Source organism: Xiphophorus hellerii, chromosome 6 (assembly GCF_003331165.1).
Source record: "Xiphophorus hellerii strain 12219 chromosome 6, Xiphophorus_hellerii-4.1, whole genome shotgun sequence".
Classification (NCBI taxonomy): domain Eukaryota; kingdom Metazoa; phylum Chordata; class Actinopteri; order Cyprinodontiformes; family Poeciliidae; genus Xiphophorus; species Xiphophorus hellerii.
In genome coordinates, this window is record NC_045677.1 from 28,690,570 (window position 1) to 28,717,962 (window position 27,393).

General features: G+C 39.2%; 1 protein-coding gene across 2 annotated transcripts in view; it reads right to left on the minus strand.

The window, feature by feature from the left end:
- adcy8 (adenylate cyclase 8 (brain)) overlaps nt 1-27,393 on the minus strand; it is a 73,328-nt gene that overhangs the window by 14,137 nt on the left and 31,798 nt on the right. The window contains exons 3-13 of one of the 2 annotated variants that reach the window (XM_032564389.1): nt 27,169-27,299; nt 26,879-26,990; nt 26,571-26,698; nt 22,580-22,738; nt 20,589-20,859; nt 12,635-12,832; nt 9,885-9,985; nt 9,050-9,251; nt 7,744-7,833; nt 5,484-5,656; nt 4,116-4,194 (exon numbers count right to left, since the gene is read on the minus strand). In XM_032564389.1, coding sequence (XP_032420280.1) covers nt 4,116-4,194; nt 5,484-5,656; nt 7,744-7,833; nt 9,050-9,251; nt 9,885-9,985; nt 12,635-12,832; nt 20,589-20,859; nt 22,580-22,738; nt 26,571-26,698; nt 26,879-26,990; nt 27,169-27,299 — 1,644 coding nt within the window. The remainder of the gene's footprint in view (nt 1-4,115; nt 4,195-5,483; nt 5,657-7,743; nt 7,834-9,049; nt 9,252-9,884; nt 9,986-12,634; nt 12,833-20,588; nt 20,860-22,579; nt 22,739-26,570; nt 26,699-26,878; nt 26,991-27,168; nt 27,300-27,393) is intronic. The other variant, XM_032564390.1, reaches the window with a different exon arrangement.

Genomic DNA, 27,393 nt, shown 5'->3' on the forward strand with positions numbered 1-27,393 from the left:
AGATGTGGGAATATCTCAGTTCTTCAATCTGGATTTAAAACATTTCTCCATTTGTTTGCCTCCATCAGAAAGAGGATCAATTTAAAAACATTTCTATGAACAGCAAACAGCCATTTTCCTCAAGACATTACCGGCAAGTCTCACGTTTCTCAAGGAGAAAATCAGAGTTAAGAGTCTGTAAGTGAAGCAGGTTGTGGAGGGAAAGGCTTTAATTGGCTTCTGATCTCCTCACAAACAGAATCACTCGAGTGTCGCTTCAACAAGGCCCTGAGAGGCGGCGCAGCTTTTCCTTCTGCATGCATCTGTTCCACAGTCAGCAGCAGTACGGCGCGTTTCCAGCCACAAAAACACTAAAAACCATCAAATTAATCACAGAGCAGCAGCGATGCTTCTGCAGATAGCGGTGGTAGACCTGAGCTCGTTTTAATTTAAACACAATAACATTTACTCCACATTTTCAACAGTGAAACTGACTGTAAATGTCATCATATACAAAATGGAGTCATAAAAGAGTCTCTTGGATGTTTAGAAAAATCCTTTCTTCATGCAGAATAAGATGCATTATTACTGATTTACTTTTATTTGAATTAACTGTAAATTAATTTCTGATTGGCTGAAAGTCTAATTCTGCATTTCTAAAGAACTCAGATTAGATCCAACTGGATTTATTTCCAGTCAAACGTTTAGTTTGTTGTTAATTTGTTAACTAAATTGACATTTTTCTCAGTCTGAATGGATTTAATTGAATTTTTGGCTGTAAAACCGTGAGATTCATAAATTTCAGATCTTAGGCTGTAGTTTAGCAATAGACGCTAATTAGAGGCTAATCCTAAACTTAGCACCTTGGAAAACATTCATTTGACTCAAAGTTTTAGGAAAGTAACTCTACCTGTGTCTAACAGGTTGATGATCCAACTTCACATTGAGCAAAGAGCTCTGACTGTTATTCAGCCAATATCAGAGAATCCAGCTGGATATTTATGATGAATGCTGACAGAAAAGCTGCAGATGTTTCTGTTAAAGTCGGTAAAAAACAAACGCGTCTTTCCCAGCCTCTGATAGACAGATATTACTCTAACCGGACCTGTTCATCAGGACTGAAGAGGTTGAACCAGACTCTGCTAACTGAAGCTTCCTGCAGAGAGCCAGGCGTCTCCTCCATGCGCTCCGTTCCTGCCTGATGCGGCGAGTCGCAGGCCTGAGCTGGGTGCTGTCATTGTCTCCGGCTTCCCAAACAAGTGATCGACTTGACCCAGAGAAAATCGATGCTGTATGACTTCAAATGCGGCTGCTTTCTACTTTCATGAGGCCACAAAAGACCTTCAATTACGTCTCCCTGCCCAGCTCTCCAGCCGGCGCTGAGCCGCCCCACTGCATGATCAAAGGTTGCCATAGAGAGAGCATGAAAGCAGCGGGCGACGACAGTTTCCTCACGGCCGCGGAGCCGGACTCCATCAGCGGCAGATTGGTTCATGTAGCGCATCAGGCCGATGAAATGAGCCGGCTTGTTCTGCTCCGGTTCCTGTTTACGGCGTGAAGATAAAAATAATATCCAGAAAGACGTTTCTGTACCTGAACGGTTTACAGACGAACTGCTGCTCAGGGATACGGTTTAATTTACAAAATATGACGTACATCAGTGTACTTACAGCCAGAGGCCAGCAGAAAACCCAAAAACTGGAGAGGAGCAAAACTTAAACATGTTTTTACTCAAGTAAAACTAAAACGTAGAAATCGCAAAATCGTGTGCTGTGGTGGCGCAGGGGGTTTAGCACGCCCTGCGTTTGGACGAGGAAGTCGCGGGTTCGACTACCGGTCCCGGCGACCTTTGCCCCATGTCCTCCCCTCTTTCCTACTGTCGCAAAAAGTATGAGCCACTAGCCGCAAAAACTCTTCGGAGAAAAAAACTGGAAAAAAAAAAAAATCGCAAAATGACTCACGTCAGAGTAAAAAAGTATTTGGTGAAAAATACTGAGATCAAATTATCAATCACTTAACATTTAAAAATTACATCAAAAGATGGATGAAAATGACAATAATTCATATAAGTAATAAAAAAATAAAATCAGGCAAAAATCAATAAAGAGAAACTTATGAAACTTTCACCAAACTGCAGGTTTGTGTTTGTCTGGTGAATTTCTGGTTAAAATCTGTTTGTTTTTTATTCAGAATCCACAAATTTTACTAAGAGAAGAAATATTACAAAATAAAATCACTAAAGTAAAAGTAAAAAGTAAATTTTTTCAAAAAAGTAACTGAGTAAATGTAACTGGTTACTGCCCAGCTCTGCGTGTGATCAATCCAACATGTCTGCTTCGTGGAACTGAACTGAAAACAATTATTATTATTCATAATTATGAAATGATGCTGATGTTAAAAATGTGCTGATTTCTCCCGATCAGAACCAGAACCAGAACCTGACCTGGCTTCTCTTCTGCTGCTGCTTCAGTTTTCCGGGGTGCCACATGGTTCTGCTTTAGACTCTCTGCTTTCCCAGAACATTTCGGATCATTCTCAGCCCGGTCAAATTTCATTTCTCTAAAGATGATTTACGGGTTTATTTACCACTAAACTCAGGATGCAGCGACGCGTAACGTTCTCTCTGCATCCCTGCAGTCACACATAAGCCTGAACGTTGGGCATCCAATGTTTAACAGGAGGTTTGAAGGGAAGTAATCCCTCCCAGGTATTTGTAATCAGAGTACTTGGTAGGTCAGACTGAGCGGATGTTCACCAAGGGAACAGATAAATTAGAAAACAGCATCATTTTTACTGTCTGTATTTAAAACTAGTTGAATTTGAATGACTCAACGTCTGACTGCACAAAATGTAACGTCTGTGTTTTAATGGTTGAACTAATTATATAGCAAATAAAATAAATATTTATGCTTTTATTGGCTGTTAGCTGTTATCATTGATTAATGAATTTATTCACCTGATCAGTTTCTCTTTCTGGACTGAATTAATTTATTATTATTTCCTAATCACCTGTAATTATGCAATAATGCTACATGTGTGCAGACTGAACTTTACTGCCACCTCCAGGAGCTCAGAGGAATAAATCATTACCGATGTAACGTCCAAACTTTTAATTGTGAAAAAGTATGTTAGATTACTTTATGCTTTTTAATTTAATGGTCTGGTAGATCTGGTAATTTGTGGCATGATGAAGCTTTTTTCTCTTTCTAATTAGCTGCAGCACAGCAGGAGATGTTTGTCTGAAAGGGAAATGAATCGACTGACTTTAATTTGGTTAGCGGCTGCAGCACCTGGAAGCTGGAGCTGAAATGAAGCAGCGGAGTTCAGAACCACCAGGAACCAAAGGAACCCGATCGAATGAGGAGATGAACTGATTTTCCATCTGCAGCTTCATTAAAGTGTTGCTTAACAAGTCTAATCACTTCTTTAGGCCTCATGCTGAGGGAATGAAGTCTTTAATGGCTTCACTTTATGGTTTCATTTTGTTCCACACTTTAACTTCCACTGGATAATAAAATGAAGTGAATCTTAAACTCTGCATGAAGCGTAAACATGATTTCCTCCCTGGTTGGTTTCATTTCCATCGCGGTGAGCCCAGATCGTTCAGGTTGTCCTGATCGGTTTCTGTAGTTCTGCTGCCATCGGCTCCACTCTTTCTTCTCCTACTGCTCTCCGATTTACATTATTAGTTGTTATTTAAACTGCTAACTTTCTGTTTTCTCAGCTTTTTCTCTCTGTAGAAGATGCACCTGATTGGCTGAGGCTCTTCCTGGAAGATGCCATCATCAGCTGGCCTGTTCTGCTGGAGGTTTCCTCCTGTTTTTCCTCTCCACTGTCGCCACATGCATGTTTGGTGTGAGGGATTTCTGTAAAGTCAACGACTCAACACAGCCGACTGTCTCCTGTCGCTTCGTCAGGAGGAATGAGCCTGCTGGGCTTCCTTAGAAAGAAACCTTTTCATCTGATCTGAATAATAAACTGAACTTATTTAATTGTCTGACTGAAATAAATTGAGATAACTTGTTGTAAATTCCTGTCATAAAAACAAACTCAATTGACAAAGTCAAATCTGATCTTTGAAGTGAAAATGCAAAGTTTGCTGCAGAGTTTGTGTTTTGGAAATGATCCGGTTTTACCTGCTGACCGTGGTAAAACACGGCGAGGAGGAACATGGCCATCAGCAGCAGAGACGTCTCTTTGGTTCCCAGGAAGTTTCTGGTGGAAGGAGAAGAAAAAAGTAAAATGCTTATTGTGTTTTTCATTACACTCTGCAGGAAACATCCGACAGAAGAAATTACAAATGTCACGTCGTAATTTAATCTATTAAAAGATTAAAGTCATGCAACAAAATCCCATCAAAGAAAAACTTTGGTAGAAAAACCAATCACTTCATGTAAAGTTATAAACTGCAGCAAAATGTAAAAGTCAAATCTTATGAAAAAACTTGAGACAACATGTTTGTTTCCAACTGAGGATTATCAGCTCAGATGTAGAAACTCTCAAAATAATAAATGTTTGAAGTGTTTTTACTGGTTCAGAGGCTAAAACAGGAATCAGGTCCGAGACTCTGAGGTTTGAGTTTTTATGCATCGTTGAGTCAGTGGAGGTTTTATTCACCGCAGAATTTCATGATTCAACTGCCACACAAATGACAAAAAACCAAAAAACATCTGCAAAAACAAAACAACCGAAGCTGATAGAGAGCAGAACGTTCCTCTGGTCCTGGGAACCAGAAAAGAGAAACAAAAGGAATCATTCAAATTAAAGTCAGGAATCCTTCTTTGTGCTTTTTGCTTCAGATATGAAAACATTTCTGCAGAAATCGTCTTTATGTTTCTGCCTGGAGACGTTTTACACATTTAAAGGATATTTAACAGAAATGATTCTGACTCTGGGTTGAAGTGATGAGGACTGGAGGTTGTCACACTAATGAGGAAACTGTTAGTGTGTTTTTATTTAATTGCTTTTATGGTTTTTGATATTTTAAAGTCCTGAGTATTAAGCCACTTTTAATCATGTTATATTTTATAACTATTGTCAAAGTTTCTATCAAATTTTCTGTTTGGCAAGAAATCTGACTCACTTTACTGTAACTAAATCTACCTAATGGAATAAATAAACTTTTAAATATCAGAAATGTAAAGATCTTAGAGGACATTAATCCAGGCTGCCTTTGCTTTTTCAATTTTCACATAAAAATAATGTCAGACATTTAATCCAGTTCCTGTCAACGCCTGAGTTATAATCAGCCTGGAAACATTTTACTTCAAACTCTGCTGGTTTTTTACATTTCTGCTATATTTTTCTTACAGTAAATATCAAATATGATCAATAACAAACCCTGAGAGATTCATATTTTTGTTCATTTGTAGACGTGTGACTGTGGATCTTTCAGATGGATGTGAAGACAAAATGGAAATTCAGAAACCAAATCAAGTGAGGCATCCAACATGGCCGCTACGACAAACGGTCCGGTCGGAGCTCCAGCTGTGCAGACGACTCACTCCGTGTTGTGGTGCACGGTGTCGTAGCGCACAAACAGCGAGGTGTAGAAGGCTTCGGTCAGCAGGGAGTAGATGGCGATCATCAGCAGCAGCACGGCCAGCTTCAGCACCGAGTTGAGCCGCAGGAACACGGCGCAGGTGACCATGGCCAGGACGCCCGTGAACACGAAGTACTGCGAGACAAACAAACGCGTTTAGATGCACATCCATGATCCCAGCAGGCAGCGGCAACGAAAACATCTGACAAAATCCAGCCAGGATGCAGAGCCACAGCACTGAGGGTCAAACAATATGAGTTTTATCTGAAATATAAGAACCGGTGAAGTTAAATGAGTTCCAGATTGTGATTTAATGGTTACTTCATAGTTAATTAAATGTGAATATTAACTAGCTAGCAGCTGGTTTCATATGAATTACAGACTAAACTAATTGCTATCTAAATAATGACCAGAAATTAAATTCTCCAAAGTCACCAAACAGCCAATTATCAGATTTATTTCCGTTCTAATTAAGTAGAATAATAAGGAAATAAAACTAACCTGGATTTGCTAAATACTCATAATAATTAAAAATGTATTAATCATGCTTAATAAAGAATTGTTTGGTTTCAGTCAGTGAGATTATCAGGAACAAAGGAGAATACTAATTAAATATTAAACATATGTTAATAAATAAAGTAAAAAGAACGAGGAAACACCTGAATCTTTTTATAATCACAAACTAAACATTAATCAGAATTAAGGATTATTGGTTTGTTACTCCTCTGAATAAAAATACTAGAAAAATCCAGAATGTTTGATTTGATCATTTCAATCACAATATAAATCATACATGTATTTAAATGTAGGAGATAAACTTTAAAACATTATGCATGAAATTATGTTACATGATGAGGGAAAAGCAAAAACTGGAGGTGAATTAATGGTTATTTATGAAATGTAGAATCATTATTATTTACCAAACTATAAACTGTTTACCCTGATAATTAATAACTGTTAATGAGGAATATCTTGCAATTATGAGTAGTTATTAGTTAGCTAATACAGAGTTAAATTATTCCGCCTCATTTAACGTTTATTACAGCTAATTATACTTTAACAACCAGCTAATAATTAGATCAGCAGGACTAATTAGACAATTAATTATTAACCCAACAACCAACAGTTTATCTAACATCCTGGAAGATCTGCTGATAAATTATTTATGAATGATCTGTTGTGTTTCAAATATATAAAAAATAAGATATCTGTTAATAATCAATGTTTTACTTATGAGAATTTTTCAAAACACATTTAATGACCAAAAATAACAGAGAACTGGAGAATATTTACAGTTTATCAGCGTGCGGTTGATCAATTATAAAGAGATTTTATTTGTAAATATCTTCTTTTCTCACCTTAAAATAAACCGTTTAGTAAGAATTGATTTATAATAGTTAATTAGGTTCTACTGTAGTTTCTCTGTTGTTATGCTGTAGCAGGAAACCTGTAATACCACAGACAGCCACTAGGAGTCAAAACAACATTATACAAATAATTCAGATTATTGCCGTGAGAATTAGCTTTTATAACTCTTTTATAATACAGACACAATTCTCTGGAGGTTTTTGTGTTTTTCCTTCAGATTCCTGAACCTAAAATTCAACTGAAGATCATTTTAAACTTTCTGCATATAAACTAAACCTCCCAGTTTGTCTCATAAGTTTTCTGTTATTAATGTGAACTCTGGGCACAAACTAAAATAACTTTCATGAGCTCCTGATGGAATCCCCAGCTCCTCTGGCCACAAAGCACGCCCCCTGCTGAGCCGTAATAAACCAAAACTACTAAACTGCCCTTTATTTGAGAAGTTTCTGCTTTGCCTGCTTATGAAATATTAAATCCAATATCCAGTATTTTTTTTATTTGTCTACAGCTAAAAACAGACCCAGTGTGTGCACAGAGCAGGTCGGACCTGCGGAGCCTCAGGAGGAAATAAGTTTATGATGTATACATGCAACAACATGAGTCAGCCGAGCCTGCGGCTGTAAAACGAGCCTCGTTATTGGCTCCATCAATCAGCTGCAAACTGTGAGAGCAAAACAACATGATGGATGTTTTCCACGTGACGCCCTGACGGCGCCGTCAGCTGCCGCGTCCGAGGCGAGACCTCCCTGGGACGCGAGCGGCTGTCCGCCATGTTTATTTCATCGCTGACGCAGAGGTGAGAAAGCACAACAGACGGACCGGACCGCAGAACCGACAGCTCATCTCGTTGGTACCTCTGGGTAGAAGCAGATGTCCGGGATGGAGACAGACTCGTTGTACGTCTGGTTCCTGAAGGTGTTGGACTTGTCGAAGTCGCACCACAGCTGGCAGAGACACAAACAGGGCGGATCATTTCAACGAGCAGAATTACTCCGACTCAGATCAGCTGAGAAAGAGGAGAAATACTTTTTATCAACAATCTCAGTCATTGTGTTCATTTTGCTGTTAGAAATATTTACTTGCATTAATGTTTTTGATGCACTGAGGAGATTCATTCACTCGCCTGTAGGTGGAGACATATCAATGGTTTTATTTCCAACCATAAATTTATTTCCACCTCTATCTGCTTAAATCAGGTCTCTGTTTTTGAGTCATGATGGTGTTACTACTTTCCAATGTGAGTCTTGTTTTTGAAAACAGCCCAGGTGGTGAATGTCTACCATTAATGCCTGTTGATGCATATTTAACACATACCAGGAATAACACTGGAATCACTTCCCCATCATCTAGTTTTCAGTAATGAAGCCAATTTAATAAATAATGTATAAACTACCAATGTCGTATGTGGTATTATAGACCGCTTTTGGTTTCCTGATAATTTTTTAATGGACCTTTGGACTTGTTCTCGTCTCATTCTCAGAAATTGAGGACTCGAGATTTTATTTCATAAATTACCAGAATGTTGCCCAATTTACCTGCTAACATTCTTTCATTAAACATACTGATTTAAATCCAAGCAACATCGTGTTTCAGTTGCCGCTGCCATCCAGCTACATAAATCAGAATATTTTTGTTAAACTTCCAGGAGAAAAAATATGGCGACTTGTAAATCCTGCAGTCCTTCTCTTTCTGAGACTTTGACTACATCTACATTCCTCAGCAAAATTATCCATATTGTTTAAAAATGTCAACTTTTGGCCAAATCTGTGTGAATTTAAAATTCATCAATGTTTCAATTAAGACATAAAAAAAAATGTTGTTTCAAAAAACAAAACAGTTTTTATGTTTAATATTATGCTGAAAAATTTAGAGACATAGAATGGCTTATCTAGGATTGATATCTCTATTAAGAATAGAATAAAGTAACTATCTTTAAACATGAGTTTTATCAGTTGTTTATTAATATAACAGCGTTTGAATCAAAATTTGCAATCTGCAGACATTTGACTGCAGATTACCCAGAAAACCTTTCAGAACAAAAGACACAGTTTATGTCTAATAGGCAAACAGTCGATGGAGGAAATAAAATCATCGTCAGGCGTAGAAAATCTCAAAGCTAGAACAGAAGAAATAAAAATTCCCTTTTTCTTTTTCTCTTACAATGTTGATCATTGCAGCGAGGAAGTTGATGAGGATGGAGACGAAGATGATGACGTTTCGCGCTGCGTACGTCTCGTTGATCCAGCAGCAAGCTTTCCTCAGAACCAGAGGCAGACACTTGTAGTCCTCCGCCGTCGTGACCAGAACCAGGCAGGAGTGGAGAACGATGAGGACCGAGAACTGGACCACCATCGTCACCATTCTGCACGCACAAAAAACAGATTTAACTAAAATACTGATTATTTTAAACAGTTTGTGACACTTTAAGAGGGTCATATCTGAAGAAACTCTTCTATGTTCAGATTTTAACTTCAGAACATGAGAATCCCTCTGAGGGTCAGAAAAACAGGAAACCATTTTCCAGCATCTCATTCCATTTCCTGTCCTGAGCTGCTGAATGAGCAGCGTTGTTCATAACGAGCTGCTTCACCTGGAAATGATGCAGAAAAATACCTGAAAACTGAAATCAGATTTTCTCTGAGTGAAAACTCCAACGCTTCATCTGAGCTTGAAAAGTTGAAAATTTGCTAAAGATTTTGAGATTAATCTCTGAAATCTTAGACAAAACATTTTTAAAATTTCTGACTTCCAAAAGTTTAAACTGTTTTACTTTTGAAACTCATAAATTTCCATGATCTTATGGTGGAAATTTACTGTCCCTAATACGGCGTTGCAGATTGTACAATGTGTTTAAGATACATTTGACAGTTTTTTGCTTTTTTTAATCAGGGTAGGATAATTATCCAGTTAGATTTTTAGGGAGTTCTTGTTTCTCTCTGAGTCTTATCGGTTTCGCCGCGCTGGACCATTTGTTGCTTTTTTGACGTCCCCTTACCTGGCAGAGGGAAGCAGGCTTTGAATAGCTGTGATGAAGATGAGCACGATGAAGGCGCAGACCAGGTTGGACTTGAAAACCTCGTCCCTCATCTGCGAGTACTGCACAGGGACAGAGAGACGAAGACGAAGAGAAAAGGAGGAGGAAGAGGAGGCGAGGGGGAGAAACAGGTTTTCAGACAAACAGAGAGGACTGGACGAGTCAAAATGTGCCAAACACACGGATGCACTGCCACAGATGCATGCGACTCGGTCGACCACAAGCGTTAGAGAGAGACAGGAGCTGGTGGGTTAGCCGTGGGTCCTGGGGAAGGTGCGAAGCTGACAGACACCATGCTAGCTGTGAGCATTTCAGATGTTAGCCGAGACACCAACAGAGAGTGCTGAGCGAAAATAAACCCTAAACCTGAAACATGGACTAAAGTAAGATGCAGGAAAATGAGTTTATTACATGTTTTTATTGCCCTTCTAATTAACAACTAAAAAATAAAGAGCAAAAAAGCAAAGACATTAATTTGGTGCCTTTTATGTTTTGCCTTCTTTACTTGTTGTATTTTGTCAAACAGTAATAAACTAAACAGGAACAGAAAACGTATTTTCTGTTGATTCAGATTTTGTATTCAGAATTTGATAAATGTGGCTACATTTGTATTTAAGAGTCACACATTTTTCTTTAAGCTAGTTATCAGGAACAACTACATGGATCAATAAATTTACTAAATATTTTTAAAAATGCATTTATTTTCCTACAAGGGTCTAAATACGATGACTGATAAATAAAATTTTACTAAAAATAGATAAAAGTAGCATAAAAACAAAGAAAAACATTTTAAAAGTCGCTAGCTAAGATATGCTAATTAGCCACAGCTAAACTTTAGCAAAGAAAATCGTCGAACTAAAAAAAACTTTCTTCTTTGCAAAACTGTCAAATAATAATATACTTAAATTTTCTGCTAAAAAAAACAAAGGCCTGTTTTAAAACTTCAGAAAAATGTCTAAACATTGAGGAAGGTAAATCTGTAGGTTAGCCGTTCCTGAGGGAAGCTAGGTAGCTAGCACAGTATGGCTAAGATTATTTGCCCCTTTCCACCCCAGGGACACCTGCTGCCCCGAACCTCTCTGTCTCTTTCTTCAAGGGTGCTGGGAAATTAGCAAGAGGATGCTTCACGTTCGGTCACAACTTTGGCAAAAAAAATAAATTAATTAAAGAAAAAATAAATAAATAAATCATAAAGAAGGATGAAGGGAGCCAACACCAAATCACTGCACATTTACTGAGGAGGTTTACAGGTTAATCAGATAAACAAAATAAAAGTATTTAAATTAAGGTAGTTTTGGGAGATGGTGATAAAACACAAGTATGGAAGCCAATATGAACTCAACAGCAACAAAAACAAAACGGGAAAATATTAAAAAGATGTGCAAAAGGAGACTGCATTCAGCAAAGAAAAAACATTCATACTTTTTATTTATACTTTAATCCTTCATGATTAATGATCACAGAATCACCATAACAACATTAGATAATCAATATACTGATGATTTTCCTGATACTTCCTGATAAAACAGCTGTCTATTTAAAAACTATATAATAAACAAACTGATTATAATCTGTTAATTAGCGTTTTTAACCATTAAACTACTGTCCTGAATTTTCTTATTACAAATGACAAATGTCTGTTTACTCAAGTCAGAATAACTGCAAATTACTAACAGCTTATTGCAAAAGTTATTCAGAAATTAATTTTTTTTTAATCACCATCTATTTACTGGTTATTAATCACACTTTTAATAAAAATTCAATTTCAAACATTCAGGATTTGAAGATAAAAATTGTTTTAGACAAGGCTGATGGTTATTAATTTTTTTTTTTTACTGAATGCAGTGATCAAAAGATAAGACAAGAGAAAAATAAAAAATTATTTTAAAATGAAGCTGAGCTGGTCAATTTTGTCCACAGAACTGTAAATTTCCCATAGTTCCATGGTGCGAACGTTTTGGTCATGAGTAAACTGAAGGGCCGTCACTAGGCTGTGGTAAAGAAAACAAAACATATCTGTTCTGTGATTATTAAAGTTAAAATATGAGTAATAATTTTTTAGGTGAACCTAAAATAAAAAGAAAAACTCAGAAAATCTGGATTTTATTGGGGTGAATTTTTACAGACCAGTTTTTCTGTATGGAGTCCAAAGTGTGCCACTGAAATCGCAAATTTATTATTTTATTCTAACAAATTCTAACCTAAACAAAACAAAATTTATGCTAAAATATCTTAGTATGGAAATAACTTCCCTCAAAGCAAAACTTCTCCAGCTTTTTGTTTTCCATTTGATTTATTTGGAATACAGAAACATTTTTTTTTTCTTTTTATAGATTAATATTTGTTAGTGGTTCTCAAAGTTCAGATAAAAATGATTGGATTTGTTTAGTCATTACTCAAATACTTAAGTTGTTCTTTTTTTTACTAAAAAGTGACCAGTTTCTATAATAGAACAAAGATTACTGATGGCAAATTTATTTATTTTAACCCCAATTTTTAAATTTGACGGCTGTCCTCGTTTGGTTAGCTTGTATTTATTCAGGGATTCATGCAAAAATGGAGAGACTAATAAATAACCTCGATGTAAGTGCCTTTAGCTTACTCATGATTTAATAAAATTGGTGTCATTTTTTGGTTTTTAGAAATCTCAAAAGTAGGTATGAGGAGGGAGAGAGAGGAGAAAACATGGATCTATCTCAAACCCCAGCTACCTTCTCTTCCAGGCTGGAGTCTTTAAACATCAGTGAGAAAGGCTTGATATGCTCTCTTCTCAACTTATCGCCACTCCGTAAGTCGATGGCACTCTCTATTCGCTTGTTAATTTCCTCAGGACCAGAGTGGACATGCAAAGCTTGTGCAAGATGGTTTGGAAGCAGATTTATCGAATTTCTCGTTAGGGCAGCCAGAGTCTAGAGGGAAAGCACATGCACATAGAATGAACCTGCTTGTCCCCCGTTTTCGTTTCATTCAGGTTACAAATGAAAAAAGAAACAACAGACACACAATTGGTTACAAACACAAAATTAAATCAAAAAGGAGGAAAGACGGGAGACCAAAATGCAACATGAGCTGTCAGAGCGACAGCTCAGAGCAAAACATGCAGATCCCATTCGCTCCGGCGGCGCGCCGCGGCCGTGTTAGTGGAGACAGAGCTCAGAGTAACGCACACACCGTCAGAAAGATTAAAACACAATTACAGGGCTGGAAACCAAAATCATCAGGCAGGAAACGGAGGAAAAAACAGCTCAGATAAGAGTCCAGATGCAAAAACTCAAATTAGACTCTAACAAGCACAGATTTCCCAAAAAAATTAAAGATTTTCAAGTTCATCTGGTTTAATTTAATCCCTTCCCATCAAACTTTTGGAAACTAAGAAAAATACAAGTACCTTTGACTTTTTCCTCTATTATAAACAAAATCTAAAATATTTTCACAAGTTTAAAGCAAAAGAACTGTGTGAACATGAGGAAAACCACGATGCTGGTAAAGATTTGACCTGAGTCTGATTAATAGATGTCCAAAAACAGCAGCCAGTTTCACTAAATCTAAGTTACCAGGTAAAATTCAGGTTAATTAAATCAATGATTCCTCAGGAATGATCATCTTTTCAGAAACAGTCCTTCACCAACTGAGTTAAAATTTATTTATTTATGATCAGACAACAAAGTGTGAATAGTTTGAAGAAGAAATCTGCACCAATAATTAATACAACTTGAAGTTGTTCACATTCTGTCACAAAACCTCACAGTATTTTGTTCGAGACTATGCATTATTGGTGCTTTTTGGTATTATTTGTTATATTTTATAAGTTAAGCTAACTGTCTTTGCTAGTTTTCAGTTTCATGGCTCTGGTAAGGCACAGATCCGCCAGCAGATGGCAGCGTTCGCTACGTCACAGCTTATTTCGCAAACGCATTTCCATCTATTCTTTAGCGCTTTAAGAAGAGCTAAACAAAATTAAGAAATTTTGCCGTTTCTAAAGCAATACTTCAAAATACGAACATAAAAACATTAAAAAACGGCTCGTGTTTTTCAGCTATAAGTTTTCATTGTTTACTTTGTTTTCACAATAAATGCTACAAAAAAAATGTCATAACTTTCTATAACATATCTACTGAAATTTATTGTAAAGTGACCAAGTGTAAAGAAAAATGGTTGAATATGAGAATATTTCTGTAAAGAATCGTAGATCATTCCTAGCATGTGTCAGATCTCCATGCGGTGGTTTTTCTGCTTTGAAATGAAAACAGAGATCATCCCTGATGAGAAGCTCAGCAGGTCACAGCAGCGACAGCAGCCATTTCCTCCAAACCGCTGCAGCCGCAGCATCAGGTTACAATCTGGAGCGTCAGCGAGCGGCAGAGCAGCCGGCCGTAAGCTGTGAGCGGAGATGGAGATGTTTGGAGATTCAATATCTCAGAACAAAGCGGCGTCTCACCTCAGCTCGCCTAATGCGACACGTTAACACATGAGATCCATCACGCTCAGATAGATCATTAAAAATTCATTTTCAGGCTCCACATGCATGGCCGTCCCCCATCAGTCCTGATTAATGGACGCTTTTGGCCCTTTGTTACCGGCCGGCTCCACTATCGCCAGAATTACACGCTAATGGAAACTACCTGGAAATAATAAACGGCCACGATTCAGACACTTATCACTCAGAGCCGTAAGATCCGGAGCTGCAGGGAGATTCCCTCACATCGACACGATCCACGTGGTCAACAGGGAGCAATGAGACAGAAACAACGATTCTCACTGCCGCCAGCATCACTGGGCCGTTAGTTTACAGATTTAACTGGAGAAACTGGTCAGTTATCAGTCAGTCAGTCAGTTATTCGCTCATCCTTTGAGTTTAGGAGTCTTTTTATGGCTGAGTGAATTAATTGGTTTGTTACTCAGGCCAAAGACAAACTTTCATAAAGTCAGACAAACTATTTGAAAAGATCACCAAAAGGATAGAAAATGTTAAATAAATGCCAGGACTCAAATAATTAATCTTGATTAATTGATTAGTGAAACAAACATCAGTTTATTTAGTAGCTGATTAATTAACTACAGACTCTAAAAAGCCGCCTGTTGAAAGAGCAACAGATTCAGAACAGAAATGAACACAAAACTGTACAGAAATACATACATTTGTCATTTAAAATAAAAATAACTTCTTAGAACTTCTCTAAAAAAGTTTAACTTCTCCTGGTTCAGATTCTGTCAGAAAATCTTTTGAATAATCGTTAATCCAAAGACATGGTTTCTAATTGATATTTTCATAGTTATACCTTCACTATTAGTTGTAATTTGTCACACAGTATTATAATGAAGAGGTACAGCAATTTTCTTTTCTATAGATTCAAATTGTGTTTTCAAAATTTGATCAATTTAGCTACATTTGTCTTTCAGTGTCACATCATTTTGTTAGCTTATCTTCAAGCTAGTTAGCAAAAACAACTAAGTAGAAAACTTGATAAAACTGCTAAAAATAAAAATTCATTTTATAATTTATATTCTTCTCAGGGTTTAAATGTGATGAACTACAATGTTGTTCATAGTGGATAAAGAAGAAAACTGTAAAAACAAATAAAAAAATAGCTAGCTAAGATATGCTATTAGCCATAGCTAATCAGAGCACCGAGCTTTTTATCTGCAGATCCTATAAACGATCAACCGTTCACTGAAGGAATTGACTGTCAGAATAATTTATTACTACGTTCAGTTGCAGCTGAATTAAATCCATTTTCATGTGTTTTTTTTTTTTTTTTTGAATGAACAGATCTGTGAGCATCGGAGCCGTTAATCACTGCGAGCTGAGCGGCTCCAGGCGAGGAAGACGAGCCGAAGCTGCAGTTGAACCGGAGCGAAGCTCTGTTGCATATGAATGAAGACCAAGTGGCCCGTGTGTCAGACGATTAGCATTTCTGGAACCCAGACAGCAAACACACGAGGAGGGTCATAATGGAGGCCGCCAGAGGAGCCGCCATGACACGTCAGCCTCATCACGGCTTCGTCTCACAGCAGCGCCAAGCCACATCTGACCGAACCCGCTGCTAGAATGCAGCCCGGGTCAGAACCGGGCCGCCGGCACAGCTGCTGCTTCTATCTGGAAACATTAGAACAGGTTTGGGTCGTCTGTGTTTTGTTTTGAAAAGTCTTCGTGAATCCAGTTTCCTCACAGTTTTCATTTGGAAATATTAAAGAATAAATACAAAAGTTTCACTTTGGGTCATTTTTCCACAAATGTTTGTTTGGTTGCTGTTGGTTACCAGATCAGAAGCCTTAAAAAATGGTACTGCGATCTCCAAGGAAAACTGAACCTCACAGAAAAATGTCAGCATGGAGGAAAAAAGGAAACACTATTCTTAGTAATCTGAGCTAAAAAGCTTTGGATCTCGGATGTTTCCTTGTCCATCTATCAGGACTCCCATCCGCCGACCCGCTTGGCCCAGATCCTCCAGTAACCATAGCTACAGTCTGTCTGACGTGTCCAGGGTCTTCGCCTGTCCAAGTCCTTAAATCTAAATCGTATTTCCAAATATGAGAGGTTTCAAACCATCAGTTTGAAAGAAACCATCAGCATGTTCATCATCTTAGCATCAAGAGAAAATACAGATAAAAAGTTTTTTGCATGGTCAAAGACGCCGTCCTGTTAGAGCTGGACAATATGACTGAAAAACTTATCACGATATAAACGTCTCATATCAGTCGATATCGATTATCGATCTACTAGTTTTTTGTTGAAAATATATTTCATATTTCGGACTGAGTGAACTTTTCTTTTCTGTTTTATCCACAGTTTTCACTCCGTTGCTTTTAAAAATTAAAACAGTTGTGTTTTTTAAGCAGTTCTGTGCACAGCCTGAAAATGCTGCGGCGCAAGTTACTCAGCAGGCTGTTGCTAGGCAACCAAAGAGTGAGTGAGTTAGTTAAAGTCACCAACCTAGCCTAGCCAGCCATGAGAGACTGAGAAGCTAAAGTGTTTCCTCTGCCTACATCACCCAGAATGCTTTGCAGTTCTGGATCGGAGTTCAGTAAAATTATTGACTATTCTATCATACTATCTATATCTCTATTGATATTATATATCTGTTGTGATATAAATGGTTGTTGATTTGTCTGAAGCTGAAGCTCCTCGTTACTCGCTTCATTTGGAGTGTTTCAGAAACTAAGAGGGAAATCCCCTCAATCTAAATCAGAAACTGAAAACATCTGCAGCAGATCTTTGAACGTCACCCACCGCTAACTGAATCTTTCAGCTTCTGCTCACTTCAGAGGAGAAACTCGGCTCAAACATGAAACCGTTTGTTTCATCGAGCAAAAGTGTTCACGCCCACTGCGACGTTTTGACCCACCATCTGCTTTCTGCGATCATCTGGACGCTCGGAATCCAAACATCCAGTGAAGCGGAGGATGTGACCTCAGGAAGACGCCTGGCCTCGGCCCAGAGACGCCGCCGCAGGGAAACGGAGGGAGCGGCGCTCCGAGTCCGGCCGGCCTGATCGTGTTTGGCGTGAAGGTCCCTGAGAGAGGACGGAGCAGAAAGGCCACCAATCCCAGCAGGCCTGATCAAAGTCAGACTGCTGAGCTCTGCGTTCGGATTTACTGCACATAAGCTGATCTATGTGACGCAAAAATAACCTCCATCTGTGGGAAACAGCAGCGCTGGACGTGGAGATGAAGATGTCTAAAAATGTGACCATGAAGGTTAGAATGTGATACGTTTCCAGCCTGCAGCTGCAACAGGTCTCCTGTGGTGCTCTTTAAAGGATCGCAGGCAAGCAGTTACATAAGCACGAGCCGCCGCAGGCGCAGCAGGAATAATGTCGCATAAAGTGAACCATCTTGACATTTATTAGGCAGATTGCCTTTTGACATGCGGATTTCCAAACATGTCTTGATGGACTCTCCTGACGCCCAAACATTCAGCTGAGCTCCGTTCACAGATGAAACCCGGAGGACGTCTCCCTGCAGCGCTGCAGAGGTTCTGGTGATGAGCTGAAGCTCCATGGCAGTGAGGAGCATCATGGCCGCCAGCAGGTACGCAGCGGAGCAGGGAGCCGGCGCCGAGCTGCAGGGATTACAGGCTGCCGGACTCCTCAGTCCGTTTCTGAAAGAATCCTCTGGATGTGCAGTCAGCCCCACAGGAACCAGCTAACAATGCTAACAGCGCTACCAATGCTATCACTGCTACTACAGCTACCAATGCTAACAGCGCTACCAATGCTATCACTGCTACTACAGCTACCAATGCTATCACAGCTACCAATGCTATCACCGCTACTACAGCTACCAATGCTATCACCGCTACCAATGCTAACAGCGCTACCAATGCTAACACCGCTACCAATGCTAACACTGCTTTCACCGATATCAACGCTGTCTTTAAACATGAAAAAATATTTATTCTTATATTATATTTACATTCTTTGTAAGTGGGATCAGTTTTCTCTGTACTAGCTCTACTGGCAGATTATTTAATAATATTAAATAGACATTTTTCCATATCCGACATAATCTACCAGTGGAATTAAAACTTTTTCATCAATATTGATGAATTGTTGACCTAAAAGAAGCTCCTATACTAAAAAGTAATTTGTAAGTTAGTTTTGAAGTGTACTGAGATATTTACACTGTAAGTGAGCACACAAGTTCAGTCCGATGGCCTCAAATGGCCCCCGGGCCGCACTTTGGACACCCCTGACTCAGAGCCTTCTTGTTTTTACCACAACGTAAGGATTTATTTTGCTGTTCCGTCTCCAGAGTTTCCTGCTGCTCTGCTCAGATTTTCCAGCTTCCTGCTCGCCGGCCGTCGCTCACCTGGCCTGACCCGGACAGAAACACACACCCTGCAAGCCGCTCTGCGCCGCATGCGCTGATGCAGAGACGTGAATCACACGGACAGCGCGGGGGGAGGAACCTGTAGGAGACGGGAAGCCGCAGGAGAGCCAGACACGGCGCTGCACAACTCCTCAGAGGAAGCTCTGATATTCACAAGTCAGGCTTTTGATCCGACAGGCGCTTTATCAGGCCAACAACAGCAGAAACAATATTCCTCTGAAGCTGGAAGCCTGACAGGCTGGAAACTACGCAAACCTGAACAAAACACAATCAAATCACAGTTTACTGCAACAAATGCTTTAAAGCCTGAATATATTTACTCATTACACCTGGAAAACATTTCAGATGGCAGCAAATAGTCAGGATTCCAGTGAATAATCACAGAGACTCACAAAAAGAGACTCTGAGACTCTGCAGGCCTCAGTTTCTGAGTTTCATGACAGGACTGTAAATAAATGTGACTGTTTATGGAGGATTGAATGAAAGTCAAACCTGCAAACCTCAGTATCTAACACAACAGTGGAAAACAAAAACACAACAATGTGAGAGACTGATAAAATCTAACACAGATCTGAAGAATCTACAAAACTAAAGAAACTCCAACTGATGAAACGCAATGATGATCAATAACCATGAAATATTACTAATTATTATTATTAATTGTTTTTATCTTGTAACCAGGTTGCTATGTATTGCAAATTTTTTGCTCAGGTCCCTCTTGAAAATGAGATCTAGATCTGAACGGGGTTTACCTGATTAAATAAAGGAATATGAAATATTACAACCTTTAGTTTTAGCGCTAACGGGATCATGTAAATGGAACAAAATCAGATGCAATCAGGTTGTTTTCAAAGTGTCTGCATTTCATTCAAATTTGACATCAATGCCTTTTAGGATTTCTCCAGTGAGCTGCTGAAAAAACAAAACAAAAATAAAACATGTAGTTGGACTCCATGCCACTCGGTGGCAGTAGTGCGCCAATCCGTTGTATGTCTGCTGCCAATAAACATGAGACAACAAGAAATCCCTTTGCTATTGGAAATTTCACATATTCAACCAATAACTATTTTGTTGCTTAGTAACAGAAAAGTTGTGCAAGTAACAGCAACTTTTGATGCTGTTGCATCATTCAGCAGTATGAACAAACACACAAAAAAACATTTTAAAAAATCTGAATTTAGCATCAAGACGTGCTGTGTGAACGCAGACATACGTTTTACTCTGATATGAAGCATGTAGCTCCGTTCGTACACAGAACTGTGACTAAACACCAGACAGACCTGATGGGTGGCTCGGTTATTAATGTTTTTACAGCTCAGTTGGTGAAGCAGTCTGAAACAGATCTGACTTTGAGGATGTTTAAGATGATTAAATTACTGTTATTAATGAAAGTAAGACACTGAACTACATCAGTAGTTTGATCCTCCAGCAGATTTGTTGTTTCACACGGATGATTAAGACCAAAAAGAAAGAGGAAGATGTTAAATGACGCTCGTCATCCTCACACAGGCAGGCCGACACACACACGATGTTACACCTTCTCCACACACACACACACACCCACACCCACACCCCCACACACCCACACACACACACTGTCTGTTCAATCCGAGGAACTAAAAGGGACAAAACAACCAAGACAACCCAGAAGATCTCATGCACTGCAAAACTACGGCCCATCTCCTCAAACAGCGCCGCCCTGCAGGAAGCGTGGTGCATTTCTCTGCTTTAGTTTGACAACCTGATTGAAGCCCAATAGTTCGGCTGCAGGACGGGCCGTGGGTCCAGACGGGCGTTCTTTCTCAGTGTGAAACAGAACCCGGCGGATCTTACGTTTTGGTTTCCCACGATGTTGTCGAAGGGCAGCTCGGGGCTCCAGGACGCCTCGTTGAAGGTGGCGCTGCTGGCCCGGCGGTCGGCCGAGCTCGCCGCCTCCTTCATGATGTCCTCCGGCAGCGTGAGCAGGCTCTCCTCCGGCTGCTTGACCAGGTACGTCTCGATGTTGTGGCGCCGCAGGAAGTCGTTGCGGTCCTTGCCGTGACCCTCCTCCACCTCGTAGTCGCCGTTCAGACAATCCAGAGCGGCTTTGGAGATGTGGATTCGTCTGAAACACGACAGAAATATCAAACAAACATCACAGTTACATCAATATGTTGGATTATTTATATAAACTATACAAAATAAACACAATCCTTTTAATATCATCCCTTTTTAAATGTTGAGTGCCAATTTATAATGATGCAAAAGCATGAAATCTTACCAAGTATTTTTCCAAATTGTACATTTGAAATAAGACAAAACTAACTTACCAGTAACTTTTCAGGAGGATATAGGAGCTTTTATTAAGTCAATAATACTGGCAGATTAGTTCACCTATAACATGTGAAAATGTCCTGTTATAAATTAAATATATACATAACTTACTAAATATTTATTTAAACATGTCATTAACTTTTAAAATTGGAAAGAAATACAGAAACATTTGATAAAATATAGGCATTTTCAAATTTCACTTTAAAAAAATAATATAAATATTTCATGATTTAGTAAATAATTTTGTGAAATAATTTAAACTCAGTGGGTGGGACTAAGGGAGAGCATGACGTCTGATTGGCTGCTTTTTCCATGTTAGTTCTGACTCTGAGTTCAGTAATATCACTGCAATGTAAAGAAAAACTTCAATAATTTAATTAAATTAAAGTCTATATATCGGTCTGAAATATCTCTAATAAGTTCACAGGAGAGCGTTAGCCGGTGTTAGCTAGCGGATGAGCTAGCTAACACCGCTAGCTAATGTAGCACAGTGAGCTCTCTGAGATATTTCAGACCAAACTAAAGACATAGAGACTGGAGTTGCTCCAGAGTTTGTGGTAAATAAATTATTAATTTATTGAAATTATTTCCATAATCCCAGTGAAAATATTGACCCAAAATCGTAGCAAACATGTAAGAAAGTGACTTGACTTGAAGCAGCCAATCAGACGTCAGAGTCTCCCTTTAGCCCCGCCCACTGAGTTATATGGGTGAAGTTAACAATTTAAGTGAATTCATGATGTGCTTCAGCACAGGAACATAAAATAATTCATTAAATTATTACCTAATTACAACTGGTTTTTAAAATGAAAACATGTATATAATTCTATATTGAATAAATTATTTCTGTATTTATTTTGAGATTAAACAAATAAATGACACATTTAAATATTTTTGTATTATTATTTGTTGTAATTTGGCACTATTGGCATTCCGTACAGAATAACCAGGGAGCAAACAATAAGCTCTTCAATAGTTTAAAGTCACACTAAGGAAATACGACAGATTTTAACGGGTCTCCACCCAAAGCAGCCAATCAGTGACCTGTGCAGGTGTGAATGAAGCAGCCAATCAGTGACCTGTGCAGGTGTGAATGAAGCAGCCAATCAGTGACCTGTGCAGGTGTGAATGAAGCAGTGTCAGGTCACTGGCTGAATGTTGCTGCAACCAAAGGTCAAGTCCGCCGTGTCGCTTCGCCGGTTACAGCCGGCGTCTGAAGTGTTGGATGTGACGAAAACATCACATCCAACACTTGGATGAGCCGCTTCCACTTTCATTCATCTCATGCAACAGATTTCACTGAAGAGCAAAGGTCAGAGGTCACGATCCGGCTCAGTGGCAGACGCTGTAGGATGTTCAGAAACTAAAACCTCTCTCTCTCTTTAGGCCAAACAGGAAAGTCGAAGAGGCCGGATGATGGCGGAAGTAAAACTCCATTATTGTGTTTTGGGTTGGATAAACACCCCCCACACACACACACACACACCCACACACACACGCTGCTCCCTCACCCAGGGATGCCTCCGGACTCCAGCTTGTTGGCGATGTCCACGTCCCAGGACCAGACGTCAAACTGCCACTTCCTGAGTCCCAGAACGCCGCACAGCACCGAGCCGGAGTGGATCCCGATCCGCATGTCGATGTCGTGTTTCGTACGAGATCGGACGTATCTGGACGAGAAAAAGTTTCATTATGGTCCGACTCTCCAGTCTCACGTCTTCACCCACCTGCAGAGTCCTACATTCAGAACCACATATCCACAAATCTTCAAATGAAAAAATGTTTTTGCTGCTGAATTATTGATTAAATAAACATTTGAGCTCAACAAAGACTTTTAATTTAAATATTAAAAATAACAGTAGGAAAAGTTTTTTTTTGTGATTTTAAAGAGGAAACAGCAGAATTATGGTTCTGATCCAACCTAATGGATCCAACAGAGACATTAAACATGTTTCTGGGTGTAAACTGAAAAAAGCAGAGGAACGTTGGTCTAGTCCAAGCAAACCGCAGCTGAAGAACTTCCCAGAATGAGTCGGAATACAACTAAAAAGTATAAAATTAATATTTTCTTCACTTTCTGCAGAGTTTTCCTGCTTTTCTACACCTGCTGGTATTTTTGATCAGATATACAGCTGTGTCATGAATCCATTTTAAACTGTATAGATTATACACTGTACATTGTATAAATAAATGATATGATTGACCTAAAGTGAATAATGTTTCCATAATATTATGCTGTTATTTTAAGCAATATGGTAAAATATATAAGCCTTGTGCATTAATGCAGCAAATTAATAAACATGAATGTGACCTTTGGTGGGAGTGATGCCGACAGCGCCGACTGTTCAGAAATAAACACAATACATTTCACGCATATCTGCAGCTCTTAAATAAAACGGCTGAAAAATGTTCACAAATTTGCATCTCATTTCATAGTTTATTATCTGTGAAGAGAATGAAAGCAGGACTGAAGGCTGATGCCTTCACCCCACGCCTCATCGCTGCAGCGGCAGGTGAAATGCATCCTGGGAAGGTGAGACAGGTGCTTAATGGCAGCTGCAGGATATCAACAGCAGCAATCTGCAGTTTGACGGAAAGATGACGCAGGCGAGGACGGAGAGGAGGAGACGGTGTGATTGATGCGACACAAAGCCGACCAATCAGCTCCGTCCTCGCCGGCTTCACTCATCCTGCTGCTGGAGCAACAAAACGCACCAATCTCACAGCTTATCCATCACTAATCCCTCTTTTCCCGGCCAATATACGTTCTCCTCTTCACCCTCAATGTCACGCAGAAAGAGAAGCAAGAGGTCGACATCCAGCAGCAATAAAGACGATTATTGAATTAGAGTCGTCAGCGGACTCAAAAGCTCAGAGTCCAGAGTCGGCGAGCGTTTTCTGAGGATTGGAGGAGTAAAAGCATGCTGGGATGTTACTTCTGCTTCGTGCATTCTTCTCCTTACCAGAGGGCAGAAGGATTTCTAAAGCTCTGCCGAGCAAAACTCACTTCAAAAAGTCGAGTTTTTTCTACCGTCTAAATTACAAAAAGCTTTCCTTCAGGTGGAACAAGAGGCAGACAGGAAATACAACAAAAGTAAAGAAATTAATTGTTAAAGGGGACATATGTGCAAAATACACATTTTTCACATTTTTGTACTTTTATTTGGATTTCTTCTAAAAACCCACCAAGGCTTAAAAAAACAATCAGCCGGTTTTTGGTAATAGGTTTATGTTTTCTGGTGTCTGTTGTTGACTCACCATCCAGAAAACACTTGCTGCATTCTGGATGCAGAATGCATTGGTTGTGCAGGAGGCTCCACTTCTGCTTTTCAAAGGTTTACAATTGTATAACTATGCAACAGTTTGCAGACAGTGTAGTGCTGAGTTGGGTGGGCGTGGCCAGCAGCAGATTATTGAATTTAAAATGACAGAGGCCCTAAAACAGCTGTAAAATTTCATTATCAAATTATGATGTTGTGCAGAAAATGTAATGAACAGGTTTTGTATAGGCCATTGACCTACTCTCACCTGTTCAAGGAACTAAGGTCACCTTTAATGAAGACGAGCTGCAGTGAAACACTGCATGTCCCGATTCTCTAATTCAGTGATTGAAACTGAAATCAAGGAGCTCTTCAGATCAGAACAAGAGGTTCTGTTTAAATCTGCTTCTGACATCAGAATATAGTTTAAAATTAAATTGAAGTAGTCCTGGGACTTTAAGGTGGTCATTTTGATTAATTTAATTCCATAGATTTATTGCATCAAATATATTACAGAATAAATTTTTTTTTTTCTACATGAAAATGTTCCGTCCGGAACGTTTGTGTTGATGTGTTTCTGGTACGCCCATAAATTTGACGCACAAGTTACATCTGCTAACAAAGCTGCTCCTCTCTGAGCGCTGGGGTTAATTTCTGCTTCTAAACTGATCTGATTGGTCGCTGGGAAAGACTATTGTTGTGCTAAAAGGAGTTAGCCTAAAATAGCATCTCAATGCTAACCATGTAGCAGCTAACGCTAATGTCAGCGTCCACATTTCTAAAGAAGCTCCATGAATAATCAGAGACACTATTTAAAGCTGAAGGATAGAAAACACTTTGCTGCAATCAGATGGTTTAATGACCTACATGATGCATTAAAAACAAGACATTACTTTGATGTTGAGCTTATAAGTCTATTTATTAATTAATTTAGCAGCAAAAATGGTTTTTGAATTGAAAATGTTGCTTATTTTGTTGACGTATACTTTGCTGAAAAATGCAATTAATTTAATTGACAATTAAAACTTTTAACTCCCAGTGCAAGTTAAAATCTGAACAATCTGCAAAAGCTTAACAATCTGAAACCAAAACTCTCATTCCACCCGTTTACATGGAAATGTGCAGAAAGACGTGGGGGTGGGTGTGTGTGTGTGTGTGTGTGGGTGGGTGTGTGTGTGTGTGTGTGTGCGCGCCGAGCGGCTGAAAGGCGCACGTGTTTTTTCCAAACGTGTTTTTTCCAGACAACAGGAAGGTGGTTATTATAATCTGCTGGTGTATCATTAACCAGCAGCTCAGGGCCAGACCAGTCGAGGTTAAAACACTTTGCTTATAAATGGCTCACAATTATTTGCATGAATTATGCAGAAATATTTGCATGTAAAGTAGAGTTTGTTTTCACCAGTGCTAATATTTGTTTGGAGCATTTCAGGGACAAGTTCCTGTTTTATTGTGTTTTCAGCTGAATTTGGCTCAGTTTGTCCCTTTGCTGCACATTCTTTAAATTAGCCGTTTATTTTCTATTCGCGCCCCAAAGCGGCTCATTTTTAACCGTTAATTTGTCTCAGTAAATATTTTAAATAATCTATTTTTCCAGCAATGCAGCTGCAACTTTCAGGACATTCAAGGTCTTAGCTGAAGTGAGACAGAAATGGAAAATATTTTTTTTCCTATTTTAAGAAAATTATTTAAATGAAAGAAATGAAAGCATAGCAACAATAACAAATGAGCTTTGATTGAAAAGTTTCTGTTTGATGTAGATTATTAGATGAATGATTTGTTTACTTTAGGAAGACTTTATAAAAATGGCAGTAATTCAATCTCAGGTTCAGGTTAAACGCTTCAATCATATTCGCTCTGGATTTTAACCAAATGGTTCATGTAAAACAAAAATCAAGGCTTTGAAACGACCTAGTTAAAGTCCAGGTTCAAATCCAAATCAGCTGCTGTGCCATACAGTTAAACAAGTTTTTCACGGTTAAAGGATTTTTCTCATAAACTGAAGACTTTGAAGACTCAGCATGTAGTAAGGCATTTGAACAAAATCTAGTTTTTCCAGAAAAGCAGAAATTGGATCAACATTTCAGGAAATCCTTCAAACCTTTGGCTGGTTAGTATTTTGTCCTTCAGGTAATCTCTCTTTTATTCGCTCCATCCTAAACCCTCCATCACATCATAAACAGTGAATCCAGAACCAGTCCGGCTGAACGCAGTGAGGGAGCCGCTGATCTCAGGTACGTCTCACCTGATGGTTTTGAGCATGCTCAGTCCCATCTCCACGCAGCAGTGGGCGTGGTCCGGTCTGGGCTCAGGTAGACCAGACACGCAGTAGTAACAGTCTCCCAGGATCTTGATTCGCAGACAGTGATGCTCCTGGGAAGAAAATCAGATTCTTTATGCAAAAACATGACCACTGGACCCAAACACAGAGGGAAAGGGATACATGCGAAACTTTAAAACAAAAAAAAAAACTCTGAGAATAATCTCAGTTTTTAACAGATTATGTTACCTTTACCCAAAATCTCCTAATATTTTCCTGGTTTGTGTACTTACGTGAGCCAGACGGTCGAAACGTGCAAAGAGTTCATTCAACATTCGTACCAGCTCCTGGGCGGACAGCGTGGTGGAGAGGTTCGTGAATCCTTTAACGTCTGCGAAAAGAATGCTGAATAAAATACGGAAATGTCACTTTCAGATCCAGGTTAGATAGAAATACTGATTATACTCTAAGCTGTGTTTCTCTGACTGTGAGGATCATCAAACTGAAAGGAAATGTGTCTCAGTAACAGACGCTGATCTGATGAGGAATCATGAATCCGGAACCGGAACCGGAAGCGGCTCACCTGACATTCTCGTAGCGGTGGATGTAAATCCTGTGGAACTGATGCTGCAGGTGTTCGTCCTCTACATTTGTCATGTCGTTGATCATTTCCAAAACTACAAAACGTGGCAGCACGGACAACACCAGACGTTCCTGGAGAGAGGCAGGAAAAGAGGCGTAATGAGCCGAACCTGACTGCGGTTCGGGTCGGTAACGTGGTTCCTCCAGCCACAAAGTTACAGAGCGT